Genomic DNA, 18,334 nt, shown 5'->3' on the forward strand with positions numbered 1-18,334 from the left:
TCTTTGGCAGAATTTAATATAACTAAATAGGGGTAAGAACTTCAGGGCCCAGAGCGCTTGCTTCCCCCCTCGGGTCTCCCTGAACCTCAGCCCGACCCCCTTTCTCCCTCCGTCCATCCGTACTCCACTCACGCGCCCTCTGCGGGTGGCCACGGCTGCTGTGTCCGCGTCTGCATCCGCCGCTGCCAGGACAGCCCACGCCCCGCGTGGAGGTGGGAGCCTTGTCCATCCCATTCTCACATCCCCCGAACAAGCCACACAGAGTGGACGTAGTAGGGGCCTGGCACACAGCAAGGGCTTAAAATTGCGGTGGCAGGAAGGAGCTACACCCCATTTCTGTCTGCAAAGTCTCCAGGTCACGTGAGTTAACACCGGGGAAGGGAACTTATTTCTGCTCCTCCCTGGAAAAATATCTGCACCAACTTGGAGCTCCCAGAGAGACCGGGTCTCGGTTGGTTTGTGCGTAAGCTTTTCTTTTTTTAAAACATTGTTTATGATTACAAAGGTAATAGCTGTTTTATTAATTAAAATTTAAACAAGCCTAAAAAAGAATATATAGGAAAATTAAAATCATCTGTAACCTCCTACCTGCTTTGGGTTGGGCTGTCTTCCAGTGTACACATACATATTAAATACAACGTAGGTACACAGTTTTGTATCCTGCGATTTTTGCTTAAAAGTGTCTTAGTATTTCTCCACGTAATTAAATATCAAAACTGTAACTTTAAGGGCTGCATAATATTGCATCGTACGGATTGATGAGAATGACTCTATCTGCTCCTTGCCTGTTAGTTTCAATGTTTTATTTCTAAATAAAGTTGCAGGGAGGGACTTCCCTGGTGGCGCAGCGGTTAAGAATCCACCTGCCAGTGCAGGGGACACGGGATCGAGCCCTGGTCCGGGAAGATCCCACATGCCGCAGAGCGACTAAGCCCGTGCGCCACAACTACTGAGCCTGCGTTCTAGAGCCCGCGAGCCACAACTACTGAAGCCCGCGTGCCTAGAGCCCGTGCTCCACAACAAGAGAAGCCACCGCAATGAGAAGCCCATGCACCGCAAAGAAGAGTAGCCCCCGCTCGCCGCAACTAGAGAAAGCCCACGTGCAGCAACGAAGACCCAATGCAGCCAAAAATAATTTTTAAAAAAAGCCCGTGCGCAGCAACGAAGACCCAACGTAGCCAAATAAATAAGTAAATTTATATTAAAAAAAAAAGTTGCGGGGAGTCCATGGTACATGAGCTCCACCCCATCTCTCTGATTTACTTGAGGGCTTCCCAAAAGTGGGGTCTTGGCTCAAAGGGTGTGGGCGTTTTTAAGGCTCTTGAGGCATCTTGGCAATTTCCCAGTTTTCACCCATGAGCCAGGTAAGACGCCCGTTTCCTCCAATCCCCATAACATGGGGATGTGTCTTTCCTTTTAACCCTTGTCAACCCAGCGGGAAGAATAACATCAACGCGCTATTTTAATCTGGGTCTCCCTGATATTTAGTGAGAGTCAGACTCCCCCGCCTACGCTCGCTGAGTCTGCAGACAGGAAGGTGCGTCCAGGGCTGGGTGGCAGTGCTGGTATTTGGCGGGGGGCACCTCATCTCCCTCGGAGGCCAAAGGGCTCACCGGGACCTCTGCTCCTTGGAGCTTTTACTGCATGGGATGCACCCGTCAAATACGCCCTCCTGGAGCCCCAGCATTCAGGTGGACCAGGCAGAGGGTCTCGGGGTGTCCATGCAGGGCAGGGCCAGAGCCCCAAAGGGGCCCCTCACCGTGGGACTCTGGTGCTCCGTGGAGTGGGGCGTGAAAATCACCGACCGGGTCTGAACCCTTCCGGCACAGACTGGGAAAGAGGCTGGGAGGGGACGGGATGGGCTGCGACATCCCACAGAAAGTCAGGGCAGGTCCCGCATTAGAAACAGGGAGCCCAGAGCCATGAAGAGCATCTTTGTTCTGAGACTCGGTCCCCTTGATGGCCAGCGTGTGTCCCCAAGGTGCCGGCTCGATGCCACTGTGCTGGGCGTCAGCACGTCCTGAAGGTGCCCCTTACGGTGGGCGTGGGCGCCTCGGGCAGGGTGACCCCTCCCCACCCAGACATACCAGCACGTCTGGGAGAGGCGTAAAGGACCCCTTTCATAAGCTCTCAAGACTGAAGAACAAAGAGGGGACACTGGGGACCAGGCAGTCCTGGCTGACGTCACCCCACGAGGTTCAGTCTCAGAAAGGGAGGGCTGTGTGACACACGGCCCCAGAAGGATGCCGGGTGAGGTCATCCAATGGCCCGTCTGGCCCTACTCAGCTTGCCTCCGGGGTCACGGAGACACAGACGTCCTTGAAAAGACAATGTGACTACAGAGACAGGGGGTCTCAGCATCTAACCCATCCCGCCCAGGCCCCTCGGGGAAGGTCTTCAACCTGCGAGCCCAGTTTCAGCGAGGATCCTGCTGAGCCTCAGCCCCACCTTTGACCTTGCGTCTAGGCCGCTGGCCTGTCTTCAGCAGGAATCCTTCTCGGCCTTTCCTCTTGGTAATTTTCCATCCACCCGTCCCCCCTAATCCCCACCCCCTCCTTGGCTATAAATCCCCCGTCCTTGTCGAATTCGGAGTTGGCCTGATCCCCCTGCCCTTCTGCCACGTCCTGAATACCATCTTCCTACCGTTTTGACAAGTGTCCAAATAATCTTTCTTTATCAAGGCTTGGGAATGAATAAGCCACAGGGACGGGGTGGGTCTTCAAGGTGCTAAAACTAAGTGCAGCTCGAAGGAGAACTGCTAGCACCCCGGTTAATAAACATGTAGAGAAATAGCTGGGAGCTGGGTGCTCCGGTCTGAGTGTTGGTGTAATTTTTTGAACAAGCAGCAAGGAGCTGAACAGGGTCACTGCAGAAGGAGGGAGGGGACAACTGGCTGTCACCTGCTGCTTCTCCAGGTCTGGTGGCCTCAGAACGCTTCGCCTTTATTCTATTGTTATTATTATTATTTTAATGGTGAATGGGTTGGGAATTTCCCATGAAATGCCATGCAATGGGTTAGAAGGTTGGCTATGTTTTTCTCCAGAACTCTCTTTACCAACACGTTGGCGATTCCCTTGACCAGGAAAAAAGCCTCAGGAGCGGCCTGTGGTCTCCACATTCATTCATCAATCAAGGGAGGGTAGTGCGGGGGAAGCCCTGAGACATGGACCCCGGGCTGAGGGGCTTTCGGGACAGGCTTGAAGCGACCACAGACACACAGAACACATCCATTTACGTTTGGCTACTGGGACCCCAATTTCCAACACTCCTGGACCCTGCTCTTGAACTTGGCCTTTTTCTTATCTCGTCCATCTCAGGTTCACGGACATCATGTGGATGGACGATGCAGAACCAGGCAGGCTGTCACTCTGCCGCCGCCGGCGGGTGCTCCGCGGGGAGAGCCCACTGGGCCCTGGACCCCCACCCCTGATGGGGGGCGGGGTTCCCTAACTAGCGGGAAAGCTCGCTGACCCGCCAGGGCACACCCAGCACAGGGCGTGGGCCCGGGAGCCGCCTGTTTGGTGCCCTCGGGTCCCGAGCAGCACGGTCTTCTTCTTACCTTGCAGATACATCTCCTCGCCTTCCGCGAACATCCGGCCGCACCCGACACATAGCGCACACAGAGGGTGGTAGTGCTTCTCCCCGGCCTGGAAAAAGCACAGAGCACGGGCGTTTCTGCTCAGGGCACGGCGTGTCCCCACGCAGGTGCTCAGGTGAGGCAGGAAGGCGGGCTGTGTGGTGGAGAGCCCACGCCCAGGGGGATGGGGCGGGACCGGTGGTGCCCCAGGCCGTCCAGGGTGTGTGAATGTGGCCCCTGCCCGCTGGGGCCACGCCTGGGAGCAGAGACCTCCAGGAGAGGCAGCTGTGTCGCCCACTCCTCCCGGTTCAGCGGTGGATGGGTCTGCCCCACCCACGAGGCAGAGGGGGGCCAGGTCGGGTGCATCTCTGTGTCTTGGTGGGGCGGGGAGGGAGGACCTAGTGTTATCTCCCCAGATGGAGGGACAGGACAGCTGGGGTGAAAGTGATAGATCATTTTCTTTTTGTCTCTCTGTATCGCTCAATTTTCTCAATGAGCGTTTTGCTGTTTTTATCATTCTTGAAATCCATTCAATTCGATTAAAATATTAATACCGAAATAACCAAAACAAAGGACATTGGCAAGTTTGGCTTATTTCTACACGGTACCAAAAAAGTCACCCCAAAATACTGTCTTCAGCATGACTGTACAGTGACTATTCCTTCACCTGGGTTGGGGGTAGCTGCAGCCTGCTACTAAATGTGGATGTAGCCCCCCCCCACTCTCTCCTGAGATGCGAAGGTTAATCACCACTCTCTGAAACTGAATTAGTAATCCTCTGCTGAGTCAGTAAGTAACGGGGTGCAAATTCATTACAAGCACCTCGCTTTCCTTCCCCGTCCCCACCGGTGCCTTCGGTGCAAACCAGGCCCGAGGGGGACCCCTGAGTATCAGGGAGGAAGAATCCAGAACAGACTCCCCTCCTGCGTGGGGCCGGAGGTGCCAGTCTGCGTGGCCCACCCATGGCTCCAGGCAAAGGGATGCTTTGGGGAAGCGTGAGAATGCTGAGTGCTCAGCCCTGCCGGCTCTGCGGCCTCCGGGCCTTTGCACCTGCAGCCCCTTCCACCTGGACTGCCCTCCCGACTCTCCCACCCGGGACCACCTGGAATGTTCCCGATCTCATCTCCAATGCCACCTCCTCTTGGAAGTCTCCCCTGATTGCTTCCCTGCTCTGGGCTCCCACAGCCCCATTTTCACAGGGTTTGACAATTATTTCGGGTGATTCTTCCCCACTAGACAGTGAGCCTCCGAGGGCAGGGTCTGGCACGGGGCCATTGCAGGAACCCCTAGTCTCAGAGATCTATCTGGGGAGCAGGTCACACTGCGGCACTGGGCCCAGGCATAGTGAGGGTGAAGCTGCCATTTCAGCCTTAAAATGCTGAGCGGTCAGAGCAGCTCCGTCCTTGAGGTACAAACAGGGGATTGGAACAGTGCTGTAGCTTTAACAGAAACCACCTGTTATCAGGTCCCAGTTGTCAACTGACGACTCACGCACTTTAAACATTGTGACCTCTGACCTGTCCTCACGCCTTCCTCAGGCAGGCACCCCCTTCACTCTGGGTCGGGGGGACAACCCACCCTCATGACATCAAACAGCAGGAGTTCTGTGACAGCCACTTGGGGGAGAAAGCACACACTGGTGTCTACACAGCACATCTACACGGCATGTCTACACGTGAGCCAGGTGGAGAGAGAAAGCCGTGGGGACGGTCTGTAAGGGGACAGGCTTGAAACCCCAGCCCGACCAATGAGAATTAAGGCTGAGCAGAGAAACAGCCCTGCGGCCACCGCCAGGGGCCGGCCCAGCGTCCACACTCTTCCCTCTGGAAAGCACCCCCCAACCCAGCAGCTGGCAAACGCCCCCGGTCTCCAAAAATAGCAGCAACGGGGATACCGCTTATTTCTACAGGGAGAGGCAAGAAGCCCTTTCACACACTAACTGGTCTTCATCCTGTGACAGCCTGTGAGGTTCATGACTATCTTTGTTTCCATCAGGGCACAGAGAGGTGGAGGAAGCTGAGCAAGGTCACACAGCAGGATGGGGTGGAGCCAGGCTTGGCGCCCAGGAGTCTGGCCTTTGTGGCCTCTGTCCCCAGCTGGGGGGGGGGTCCCTGACTCTGTGGTGTGCACCCCATGCCCACGCACCCCCAAACCCCACGCCCTGAGCAATCAACTTGGAGGCCTAGAACAGACGCAAGGCTGAGGAAGGAAACCAGACACCGCAGAGCAGATTCCATTTTTATGAAGTTCAAAACGAGGCAAATGAATCTATATGGTCAGAGTCAGGGTGTGGTGGCTGCTTTGGGGGCCCCAGGGGGCTGTTTGGGGTGCTGGGCACGTGTTTTCTTGGTCTGGGTGCTGGTGGCTAGGGTGTGTCCAGTGTGTGAGATTCATGGACTCCTCTGTGTGTTACATGCCAGTAAAAGAGTTTTCCCACAAAAGTATAAAACCACAGAAGAAAACACAGGGGTATATTTTGCTGATCCCGGATTCGGCAGTGGATTTTCGGATACGACACGGAAAGCGTGAGCGGCAACAACACAATAGATAAGTTGGACTTCATAAAAATTAACAACTTTTGTGCATCAGAGGACGTTATCAAGAAAGTGAAAAGACAAACTATAGAATGGGAGAGAATATTTGCAAATCATAGATCTGATAAGGGTTTAGGATCAGAATATATAAAGAGCTCTTACAGCTCAACAACAAAAAGACAAACAGTCCAGTTAAAAAACAGCCAAATGGCTTGAACTGACATTTTTTCCCAAAGAAGATACAGGAACGGCCAAGAATCAATCAAGGATACTCAACATCACTGTCATTAAGGAAAGGCAAATCCAAACGACAATGAGATACCACCTCACCCACGAGGGCGACTATAATTAAAACAAAACAAAATGGAAAATAACAAGTGCTGGTGAGGATATGGAGAAATTGGAACCCTTGCACATCGGTGGTGGGGATGTAAAGTGGTGTTGCCACTGTGGAAAACACTCTGTCAGTGCCTCCAAAAGTTAAACACAGAACTACCATACAACCCAGCAATTCCACTCCTAAGTATTTAAGAAAAAGGAAGAGAACAAAAGAAATAAAAACATGGGTCCACACAAAAACGCGTACATAAATCTTCACAGCAGCATTATTCCCAACAGCCAGAAGGTGGAACCAGCCCAAATGTCCAAATGTGAGTGTGATAAACACAATGGAAGGTTATTAAGCCATGAAAAGCCACATGGGGCCCCCATGATGTCTTATAAGGACACTAGTGTCCTTACAAGATGAGACAGCAGAGCTCTCTGCCATGGGAGGACACAGGGAGAAGGTGACCCTCTCCAAGCCAGGAACCCAGTGGATTGGCACCTTGATCTTGGACTTCCAGCCTCTAGAGCCGTGAGAAATAACCGTCTGTTGTTTAAGCCTCGCAGCTCATAGCAGAGCAGCCCAAGCCGACTAAGACAGGCTCATGAAGTCAAAAATAAAAGTGTCCTCACCCCTTGCATCAATCCCCATTGCTGCTCCCGCAGTCTCGCCGTGGCCACGGTGGCCGGGGCGTTCCACGTGATCAGAACCCAGCAGCAGCCCCTGCTCCGTCAGAGCCCTTTCCTCCCCACAACTGTCCTAGAAGGGCCTCAGTCATCTGTGCCATCAGCCCAGCCCCCAGCCCGGCAGGCAGCGCGGCCCCTTACCCAGGTGGGACTCAAGATGGCGCAGATTTTAAAAGTGTATCAAAAGCCCATGAGATATTGCAGTGCGTGGTTTGAAAACGATGTCTTGTGCCTTCTGACAAGGGGCTGTCATCTTTCATCAGACAGAACCAGGCTCGTTAGGAACGCAGCCTCCGAGGGCACAGAGCGAGCTCTGTTCCTCAGCGGTACCCAGGCAGAGTGGAGGGTACTGAGCGCGGCCCTACCGTGGGCATTAGGGACCGGGCTGGCACCGTGGAGATGTGGCAGTGTCTCTGGGCTCCAGAAACTCCCTCCCCTCCCTGCGGAGAGGAGCAGCCAACCCCTCCCCCCTCCCCCAGCTGTGGGAAGCACGGAGGAATGGACCTCCCCTACCCCATCGGAAGCAGGCACCCCCTTTTCCTCCCTAGAGCCATCCATGGCCTCTTCCATTCCCTGGAGAGCCGGCTGTGCCTCCGCCTGCTTTTGAGCCCTCCCCTGGGTCCCCGCTGCAGGGCACACATCCCCCAGCACAGACCAGCCAGCTCCCAGTGGCTGCTCCTGGCATATCCCCCAATTTGAAGCTTTAGTCTCCTTTGTGAAGGACCAGAACTGGATCCAGAGCGCACCGATCAAATGAAATTTACCGAGAAGCTCATCAAAATCTTTAGCAGGAAGGATGCAGTCGGGGGAGGGGGGAGCGTCTGGCAGCCCTCACAGGGGGGCCTGCAACCCCAGACCTTCCCAGCTCTGTGCCATGTCAGCAAAGACCCTCCCCAGAACCCCTGACTCAGCCCTGCCCCCTCCCCATTGCTGACGCCACAGGCCTTGGGACAGGCTCGCTCTGGGCTCGGGGTCTCGTTCCGGACTCAGGGTCTTGGGGGACCACATGGAGGCTGGCGTGGCTCCCTGACTCTGTTTGGGCTCTGTTCCTCTCTCTCCTCCAGCTCCAGGACTGGGGTGACCGCTCCAGGACTAAGCCTTGTCCCCTCGTTCTCTGCTGTCCCAGGTCCTAGAGCAGAGCTGCACGCAGAGGGGCTGTCCCATAAAGATGTTCTGAACGAGAGAACAGTACCCGCCAGGCATGCATAGCGGGGTCCTAGAGGACAGTGGGGTTCTGACCAGTGAGTGTGGGAGCAGAGAGGTAACATACCCCACCTCCGGGCACGTCAGCTATCAGGGCTCTGAGAAGTCCTGCAGTAAGGACGTCGGCCTGGCGCCCTTGCCGGGCTTCCTCGACCCAGATGCCTGGGAACGCGCTGACGGACCGATGGTTAAGGACAAGGGCTGGAGACACTGATCCTTGCTGGGCGCTGAGCAGGGACGTGGCGTCAGGCTGAAGGCAAGTCGGCGTGTGTCTCTGTGTGTGTCTCTACGTGTGTGTGTGTGAGTCTGTGTATGTGCGTGTGTATTTTTGTGTCCCTGTGTGTATCTGTGTGTCTGTATGTGTGTGTGTGTGAGTCTGTGTATGTATGCGTATTTTTGTGTCCCTGTGTGTGTCTCTATGTGTGTGTATCTGTGTAGCTGTGTGTCTATGTGTGTGTCCGTGTGTATCTGTGTCTCTGTGTGTGTCTGTGTACGTGTCCATGTGTGTAAGTCTGTGAGTATCTCTGTGTCTGTGTGTATGTCTATGTGTATCTCTGTGTCTGTGTGTGTCTTTGTGTATGTCAGTCTGTGTATGTATGCGTGTGTATTTTTGTGTCCCTGTGTGTCTCTATGTGTGTGTATCTGTGTATCTGTGTGTCTGTATGTGTGTGTGTCCGTGTGTATCTCTGTGTCTCTGTGTGTGTCTGTGTATAAGTCTGAGTATCTCTGTGTCTGTGTGTATGTCTATGTGTATCTCTGTGTCTCTGTGTGTCTTTGTGTGTGTGTGTGTGTCTGTGTGTGTGCACACAATCTAAAAGGATGAAATCTAAAAGCTAACGGTAGTTTTTCTGGGTGATGACATTCATTATGGATGATTTTTCTTTTATGATAAACAGGTATTCCCTCTGAGAGTGTTTTTAAAATAAACACATTCATTAAGTTTTAAAAAGAGAGAGAGAAGCTGGGGTCTTGGGAAGTTGACTTCACCTCCGTCCTTAGGAAATGCCTTTATTTGTTCGGAACTCAGGGTTTGTTTCCTCCCAATGATAAAAGTCCTGCTGGCTTAGGAGGGTGAAAAGGAAGTGCCAAGGAGAAAAGAGGAAGAAATAAACACACCAGCGTCTGGAGTCGCAGGAGAGGGTCCATTTGAAATGGAGAAACTTTCAGCTGGCCGCCCCCCTCCCTCCAGGGCTCCTCCAGGTCAGGCCGGGGGACCCCTGCCACCGTCCTCACCGGGAACTCAGCCCCCAGGCCAGGGTGGGACACAGTGAGCCTTCAGGAAGGTGGGTGCTGGATGGAGGAGCGGAAGGAAAGGAAGAAGGAGGGAGGGAGGGATGGAAGCACAGAGGAAGGAATAAAGGGAGGGAGGGATTAATTAGTGGTCCCAGGGGGACCCTGGGCTTCTCGTTACCATGGAGACAGCCAGGCTGCAGGAGGCAGGTGGGGCTCAGACAGCGGCCCGCCAGGGTTAAGGAGGATGGGGCTGAGCAAGACGCACCCCATTCCCCGCCCCCACCCACCTGTTCCTGCTAATACTGTGAGAACCAGTAGAGAGCAGGTGATGGCAGGGACTCGGCCAGGGACTCCCTCTCACTCAACTCCCCCTCCGCTCATCCAGCTCTGGTCTGGTTGATCTGCTTAGACCGCCGTCCCCTGGTGATTCACAGCCACCTTGCAGCTCTCTCTGTGGAGCGACCCCATCCCCAGGAGCCAGCACTGCAGCAGGGCTGCTCCCAGCCCCCTACCTCTGCTCCTGGCCCTGGCCCCCCCTCAACCCTCCCGGCCAGCCAACCCCGCGATGGGGAGGGGGCTTGTGTCAGCCCCTCCCAGGTCCCCGCCGGACCCAGGACGCTCCCACACCCAGACCCGGCACGGAGCAGGTTCCTCAGGACAGACACCCCAGACACGCAGGATGCAGGAAAACACGCAGTAGAGGATGCTAAATATTTACAGTGACAGAGGGAGTGGGGGGAACTGCACTACCACCAAATGCACATTTCACGGGCGGGCGCCCAGCGTAAGATGGCACCGGGCCCGGCGCACGCAGACGCGGCACAGATTGAGGGCTCCTGCAGGGGCGGGGAAGGGGCCCGGGCTGCTCTCCTACTCAGGCTCCAGAGGGGAAAGCACCTTAGGAGGCAAATCGGGGCGGGGTGGCAGGTGCCTTGGGGGCCTTGCACCTGGCTGATCTGCCCCGCTGCCCGCAATCCCACCCACCTGCAGCCAGTGTGGCCTCCCCATCAGCCCAGGGAGCTTCCTACCTGCACGGGGTCCCGGCACCAGAGCCCGGTCCGAGCAGTCGGCCCCTCGGCCCCTGTCCAGCCCCGCTCCCGGGACGGGCTGGCAGGAACAGACCGTGTGACCGTGAGGACGGGGGCACAGAGGTGCCCTCACCCTCCAGCCAGCGGTCGGGATCCTTCTCTTTCTTTTCCAGGTCCTGCCCCCTGCCCCCTGCCCCCTGCCCCCTGCCGCCCCTCAGGAGCCCACCGCACGCCCAGCTGGGTGCCAGCACGCGCCGGGCCGAGCCCAGGTGGTGCCAGCACGGCGGCTGCTCCCTTCTGTGGAGCCGGCTCGTCCCCACCCGCCCGCCCGCCCGCAGCTGCCGCCGCCTCGCTGGGGAGGGTGCCCGCTGACTCAACTGCCACACACCGCGGAGCCCGCCCGCCCGCAGGGGCGAAGGCAGAAGCGTTCATCTTCCCCGGGAGTCTCTCTATCCTCCACCCCAGGCCTGTTCCTCTCCTGCTCCTCACAAGTCAGGCGGTCCCCTCCTGAGGGTAAACCCGAGTGCGCCAGAGGGGCCCCATCCACAGGCCCCACACGCCCCGAGTCTTGGCCCATTAAGGACCAGGGACGCTAACACTGCGGACGGAATCACCCCTGCCCTCCCCGCCCGGTCCACCAGGGGGAGGCCCGCTGACGGCCCAGCGACGGTAGTGCAGCCTCCACCCCCCATCAGCCACCTCGTGGCCGGCGCCGAGCTGGGGGACGCTCCGCAGACACGACCCGCCGGATCCCCGAGGAGGTTCTGCTGACGTCTGTGGACCGGCCTCGGCAGGCACAGTGCTGGCTCAGGATCAGGACCCGGAGAGGCAGGGCGGGCCGCCGGGGCTGGGTCTGGTGTGTCCCGCCCACCCCAAAGGGTGCCGGAAGCGGGCCAGGCTCCAGTCGCACACCTGTAGCGGCAACTGCTCGGCCCACAGAGCCTAAGAGGCTCCCCGCTCAGGCCATCAGGTATCACAGCGCGGCGTGAAACAGAGCACAAACCAACATCTACGCAGGGAGAGGCCAGGCGGTCGGGCGAAGGACAGGCACCGGGAGCCCGGCTGGGCCTCCTGGGTTCGAGTGGGCTCGGCCCTGCGTGCGGCCGATAGCCCGGCACACGCTCTCCCAGACACACAGACACGAGCCCACAGAGTGAGGGCACCAAGGAGGGCGGGAGGGGGCCGGCACGGCGGGGCTGGGGGGCCGGCGCTCTGGGGAGCTGCTCGAAGAGACGGTGCAGCGGCTGGCGGACCTGGACAGGTGAGGGTGACAGGTTTCTAGTCTTTTCAAATGGGGGCGACTTGAGCTGTTTCAACCAGCCACCAGGAGGGTGCCTTGTGGCCCCCAGGGAGGAAAGGAGATGGCAGGGTAAGGCTCCAGAGGAGGCGGGCGGGGTTCGGACCCGAGCACAGGGTTGGCGGCTGTGGCTGGGAGGAGAGGCAGAGCCTCCGTCAGGAAGGGCAGGAGGTGGGTGGGGTAGAAGCTTTGCAGACAGCCCTGAGTGACGTCTGACCCTCTCTCTGTTAAATCTTAGACAAGGTCATTGTGGCTGGCTGGCTGGGGTGGGAGGGGAGCAGCAGAGGAGAGCGAGGAAGGTCTGGAAGAGTCTTTTGGAGGAACAGAGAGAAACAGGCTTGAACTGCCAGGCACTGTGGCAGGTGGGGCCCTGGCCGGGGGAATCCTCCAGAAGCCTCAGTGCTGCTGCCGGAGGTGGCGGGTGCCCAGACTCCCCCAGAGCAGGGTCTGCAGCAGGGTCTGGGTGAGGAGAGAGCCCCGGAGAGACGGGAGGGCCAGGTGAGACGTCACCGTGGGGTACGGGGGGAGGACGCATCCTCTGTGCACATTCGGAGGATGGGGGTACAAACATGAGGCGTGATCACCACCCAAGAAAAACATACAAGATGTTCAGCAGACGAGATGTCAACAGTCTCATTATGTGACCACCCGCCCAACTCCGTCAGAAAAACATGAAGCCCCCAGTGTATAAACAGGCAATGCTGACGGAAGATACCTGAAATGCAAGAACTCTGATTGGCTAAAAATGACAAAGAAGAGCCGGCACCACTAGGGGTGGAAGGGAAGAAAACAACAGCGAGGCCCCACATTCTCCCCTATCAACTTGACATAGGATTTCATAAAGATTACACCCAGGGTGGGAGATGGGAAAGATCATGTTCTGTTGATAAGCATGTAAATCAGAATAAACTTTCTGGAAAGCAATTTGTAAGTGTCAAGAACCCTTACAAAGTTCATGGTTGTTGGCTCAGTTTCTACACTTCTGTGAATTAATCTTAAGGAAAACTAGAAATGCAATAAAAAAAGATGTTCATCTCAGTGTTATTTATCGTAGCAAAAAGGGGAAAACGGTGCTATGTCCAACAATGAATGATCAGCCTAAAACATTCTGGTCTACTCCTACAATGAAATACGATGCAACACTGAAACACTCTTATGTACGATGCACCTGGAAATGTTATCTTGTGAGACAGATGTCAATCACAGAGGACCACATAGTGGATGATTCCATTTATATGACGTGTCCAGAACAGGGAACTCTACAGAGTCCAAAGTAGATTGGTGGCTGCCACGGGTTCAGGGTGTAGGGGAGGAATAGCTAAGGGGTACAGGCTTCTTCTTGAGGTGATGAGAACGTCCTAAAATGGACTGTGGGGATGGGTGAACACCTCTGTGAAGATACTAAAAACCACCGAATCGCACACTTTACACGGGTGAATTGCGTGGTATGTGAACTATATTCCAATAAAGCTGTTTACAAAAAGACCCATAAAACGCAGAACAAAAACATAGGAATCTATTAAATAGGACGTGGGAGTTGAAAAAACTCAGGATATAATGTATAAATGGTTTGATGCCAACTCTGACACGTGGAGGGAGAAAAAACTGGAAGGAATCCAGCCAAAAAGTTCAGCTAAATATGATCGCATGTCAGTGACTTCCCCCCTTGTTTGTGCTTTGCAAACTCTCTACAGTCAATGAGGGTGTAATCACAGCCCCCCCGCAGGGGCCTCTGGGCAGAGAAGGGCACAGCCCTGCACAGAGCCTGGGACCATTCCCGCTGTGGCATCTGGGAAATGGGGAGATGGTGGGGAGGGCCTCACTGCCCTCTGGGTGGGTGTGACCACCCCCTTACCCTCCTGGCTACCTGGAGCTGAGGCCCTGGGGCAACTCTCTCCCTGCAGCTCTGACGTCAAGTGTAATTTCAAGAAAAGCAGCTCAGGGCTCAATGTGCAATTCACCAAGGCATTCTGAGCCCTGCTACCGCTGGGCTCTAGCTGTGGGGCGGGCAGGGCAGGAGTCCTTGGGGATGCGGGAATGCCCAGCCCTTCCTGGTTGGCCTCCCGGCCTCTGGCCTCAAGTCCAGCCTCAGCGGCAGCCTGAGGGAGCTCTCTAGTATGCAAATCCGACCCAGGCTTTCCAGGGTTCAGAAGCCCTTGTCTGGGATGGTGGCCTGGGCCCTGCAGCCTCAGACCCCAACCTCTCTTCCCACCCCCAGAGGCTGCTTCTGTGACCTCCTCGGAAAAGGCTCCCAGGCCCCTAGGCTGGGTCAGGGCCCCTCCCCTCCCAGTGCTCTGCCCCCTCGCCATCCCCCAGGTCCTCTGGTTACCTTTGCCCTCCCCAACAGACCATATGCTCGCCGAGGGATGGCCCATCCACCTGCCCCAGCGCAGAGCCCAGGACGGGCTGCAGAGTGGGGTGGAGGGGCAGGCTGGGCCAGAGCATCAGGTGGGTGGGTTTGGTCCTGTTCACCCCATGGGATTGATCTTACTGAACAAATGTAGTAAAGTGCGTAACACGTGTTATTTTCACAAAGGGACACACCCATGTAACTACCACCCAGACCAAGAAACGCACCTGTCAGCACCCCAGAAACGCCCCAACCTGAAATCGCTGGGTGACCTGACCGCCTCTGTGGACCCAGCCCTGACTCCCAGGCTCCCTTTTCAACCCTCCAAGCCTCAGATTTCCCATCTAGATGCCAAAGGGCTGAACCAGGATCGCAAGTTCTGCCCACCTCTCTGTCAACGTGTAAAGGGCACAGGTGAGAGAGTGTCGCAGGGAAATATTCCTGGAGGAGGTGGCGCTCACTGGGCCGACCCTGGAAGGTGTCCTCTGGCAGAGCTGGGAGGCAAAGGCTCAGGGGCGCGGGTTCCTGCACAAACATACGCCGCAGACGCCACGAGAGGCACCTTCTTATCCTGTTAACTCCTAGGGGGCGGGCAGGCCCCAGCGCCCGGAGCAGGACTTCGAGCGGGCGAGGGTCGCGCTCACGGCCTCCAGGCTGGCCTCCTTACCTCCAGCACGTGCCCCGTGATGTACTTCTCACAGCCATCGCAGCGGATCCCGAACTTGGTGTGATAGTCGGCCTCACAGTAGGGCAGCCCGTCCCTGCAACAGAGCCGGCGGTCAGGACGGCGGGGGCACCCCCAGGACCCCCAAGCCCTCAAGAGTCCTCGCCAACGAGAGCGGCCACGTCCAAGGGGCAAACGCCCACTTCCTCCTACTCTGGATGACAGCACAGCCCTTGAACAGCGTGTATGGGGCACTTACGGGCACCAGCACGGCCCCTCGGTCATCAGGGCAGCCCCGCGAGAAATACCACAAAGATCGTCCCATTTCACAGATGGACAGACTGAGGTGCAAGAGGTGGGGCCGCCTGCCCAGGGGGCGAGCGAGGGCTGGTGGAGGCTCCAAAGGCTGAGCCCAAGGAATCAAAGCTGCGTCTCGGAAATAAAAGACGTTTCCGCAGACGTGGCTCCTCCTTCCAGTTCATTCTGTCGGATGTTTAACATCCGGGGTGGGAAATAGTCTATTTACCCATCGGGTGGCTTCCTGCTCCTTCTCAAAGGGGTCTGGGGCGCTGGAGAAAAACGTGAGCCGACAAGGGGGTGTGACCCAGCCGCCCACGTTGGAGACCAGGTCTGAGGGTGACAAGATGCCAAGTGGCAGGTGTGCCTTGGGACCGACCCTCACCCTCCTGGGCGTGGCTGGGAGCTTCCTGCTCTCGAAACCCGAGGGGCGAGGGGCATCAGGCTGCGCAGGAAGGAGCGGGAGGACCACACGGCGGCGATGCGTCCACGCTCCCCGCGCACAGCAATGGCGGGCTTACTACGCGCCACGCACGTGGCTTGTGGCTTTGGGAAATTGGGACGAGCGGGACACCCTCGTGGGCGCTGCTCCTGAATATCTGGGCAGCCGTGGGCGGGCTGCTCAAACGCTGAGCCCCCTTCACTGGACTGTAAGGAGACAGCTGGTTTGCAGGTGGTGGACGGAAGACAACGCAGGCACAAGGCCTGGACAGCACCTGGCCTGCAGTCGGAGCTCATTACTTATCATTACGCGGTCAGCACCACGGGACGAGGGGCAGTGACGATGTCGGAGGTGGTGCCAGCGCTCCCTGCTGGGCAGCGGTGAGTGAACAGCCTTGCACTCAAATGCCCAGTCCCAGCTGTCACTTAACCTGTCTGGGCCTCAGCTTCCCAGTGGGATTGGTAAGAGCAAGGTCTAAGTAAGACAAGGTATGACAAGGTATGGCCGGCGCCTGGCACTCGGTGGCTGAGGCCATTGTCACTGTCATCGTCAACCGGGGCTGTCCCCCTGGCCCCAGGTCCAGCCCAATGGGACTTGGATGTGGAGGCGACTGGCACGGCGGGTGCAGGGTCAGGGGCGTTACTCTGGTGCATCTTCCCCCCCACCCGCACTGCTGAAGTTGCCGTGTTAGCCCCAGTTTGGTTTTGATGTTTGCTCAGCTGCTAACAGAAGGTGAGATTTCTCAAGCTGTTGGGAGACTGCAGCTAGTGGCGCCCTCTTTTCCTCAAAGCTCGGGACCTTGTCTGGGTCACACAGATGCCGGCAGGAGGGGTGAGGTCCCGGTGTTTCTCTGCAGCCTCAGAAACGAAGCAGCCCTTCCTTCCACAGGGGAGGGGACGTGTATATTGGGCCCTTAGGGTCCACCTTCAAATGCCCTGACCTCAGGGCCCTGACCTCTCCCCACAAAAGGCTGCACATGCAGCAAATCCAGGAGGTTCAAAGATTAACGTCTCCATGGCAACACCACCGCGCCCTCATCATCAATTCCGGGGCTGTTCCGGAGGCTGCTAAGTAACATACACGCTGCGTGGGTGAGAGGGGCTGCAGTGCTCTGGGGGCTGGGCATCATTCTGTTTTATTTTAAGTGCCCTGTCCCCAAGGCTGCCTTGGCCTGTCACTCACCCCTTCCCTTTACTATGAGAGGCAACAGGTCCTGGCCCAAGCGGCCAGAAACACCCCCAGCCTGGACAGAGGCTCATCTTGGTGTGGGGACTCTCACCGGCAATGTTTGATTTTGAGATAATTGTGGATCCAAACACAGTTGTAAGAAACGGGACAGAGAAACCAGGATGGCCTTCCCCAGGTTTCCCCAAGGATCCCGTCTTACAGAATTAGAGTACAAGGTCCACCAGGAAATTGACACTGGCACATGCAGCGACCCGATTCGGATTCCCCCAGTGTACACCCGCTCTCGCGTGCACACGTGTGTGCATGCATGTATGTGTGTGTGTGTTTGATTCTCTGAAGTTTTACTGCAGCAGTTTTTTACCCCAGTCAATGCCTGTGATGGTTCTATTCCCTCAGGGCATCAAGAACCAGCACAGTCTGTGATAGAAGTTGCCAAAAAAGCCCCTTCCTGGCAGGAGGGAGCCACTCTGCACTCAGAGAAGCTGCTCCTTTGAGCTCAGCCTGTAACCCTTCCCTCCCCTGTGCTGTCTGGGGGCTCACCCGACTCAGTTTCCTGATCTCCAGGGATGAGAATGCACCTCCACTCCTGGCAGACCAGCTGCCCCTGCTCAGGGCCCGATCCCCAGAAGCTCGCTCCCCACGGCCTCTGGATAACAGCGCTCCCCCCGCACCCCAAACCAGCCACCGCTGCATCCTGAGCACACATCAGGGACCCTGTGTCGGCCAGCGGGAGCTGCCCGATGGCCCCGCGGCAGAAGACGGGGCTGCGCTGTCACACCCGTGACACCTGAGCCCGGTCAGCCCTCTCTTCTTCGCTCTGCTGCCGGCCTCAGCTGACGCCCACTTTGCATTCTGCAGGGGATGCAGGCACCAGCAAGGGGGGCGAAATCCACGGGCGAGGGTGACACCAGGGGCGGTGCGGGGAGGTGTTTTACAAGGTCAAAGGTGGGAGCGCTAACGTCTCTGTCCCAGTGAACAGAAACAGCATGGGAGCGTCTGCAAACCACACTGAGGAAGCAAGGCTGGTAGGGAGAGGGGCCCGGCCGGGGCCCCTCCCCTGGCACGGACGGGAGGAGCTGGCAGGAGGGCAGGAGGAAGGCCGAGCATGCGGGAGGGTGGGCACAGGACGAGCCCTGCCCCGCCCCCAGGTGACAGGGCAGCGGGCCCCGCCCACTCACTTGCTGATGTACTCCGCGTTCAGCTGTTTCCCGCAGGTCTTGCACTTGAAGCAGCCCAGATGCCAGTGTTTGTCCAGGGCCACGAGGGACTGGCCGTTTTTGATCTCCACCCCGCAGCCCTTGCAACCTGGAAGAAAGAACGGAGCACAGCCCTCATCCTCGTGGGCGTGGGCGAGAGCAGCGGGGTGGCGGCCCTGCACCGCCGGGACTTCAGACACCACAGGGGCAGTGAGAGCGGGCCGGGGGCCGGGACAGGGGGAACCGTCCAGCTGCGGGTGTTGCACGACGGCCAGTGTGAGCGCGCATTGAGCGCCGACTGCATGCAGCCTAGG

At 57.2% G+C, this 18,334-nt stretch overlaps 1 protein-coding gene across 25 annotated transcripts in view; it reads right to left on the minus strand.

The window, feature by feature from the left end:
- ABLIM2 (actin binding LIM protein family member 2) overlaps nt 1–18,334 on the minus strand; it is a 154,989-nt gene that overhangs the window by 71,177 nt on the left and 65,478 nt on the right. For all 25 annotated transcript variants that reach the window (XR_005019948.1, XR_005019947.1, XM_036852456.1 and 22 more), the window contains exons 5-7: nt 18,003–18,129; nt 14,901–14,994; nt 3,560–3,647 (exon numbers count right to left, since the gene is read on the minus strand). Coding sequence is in view for 23 of the 25 variants with exons in the window: in XM_036852456.1 (XP_036708351.1) it covers nt 3,560–3,647; nt 14,901–14,994; nt 18,003–18,129 (309 nt within the window). In the remaining 2 variants the exon portion in view is untranslated. The remainder of the gene's footprint in view (nt 1–3,559; nt 3,648–14,900; nt 14,995–18,002; nt 18,130–18,334) is intronic.

Source organism: Balaenoptera musculus, chromosome 5 (assembly GCF_009873245.2).
Source record: "Balaenoptera musculus isolate JJ_BM4_2016_0621 chromosome 5, mBalMus1.pri.v3, whole genome shotgun sequence".
Lineage (NCBI taxonomy): Eukaryota > Metazoa > Chordata > Mammalia > Artiodactyla > Balaenopteridae > Balaenoptera > Balaenoptera musculus.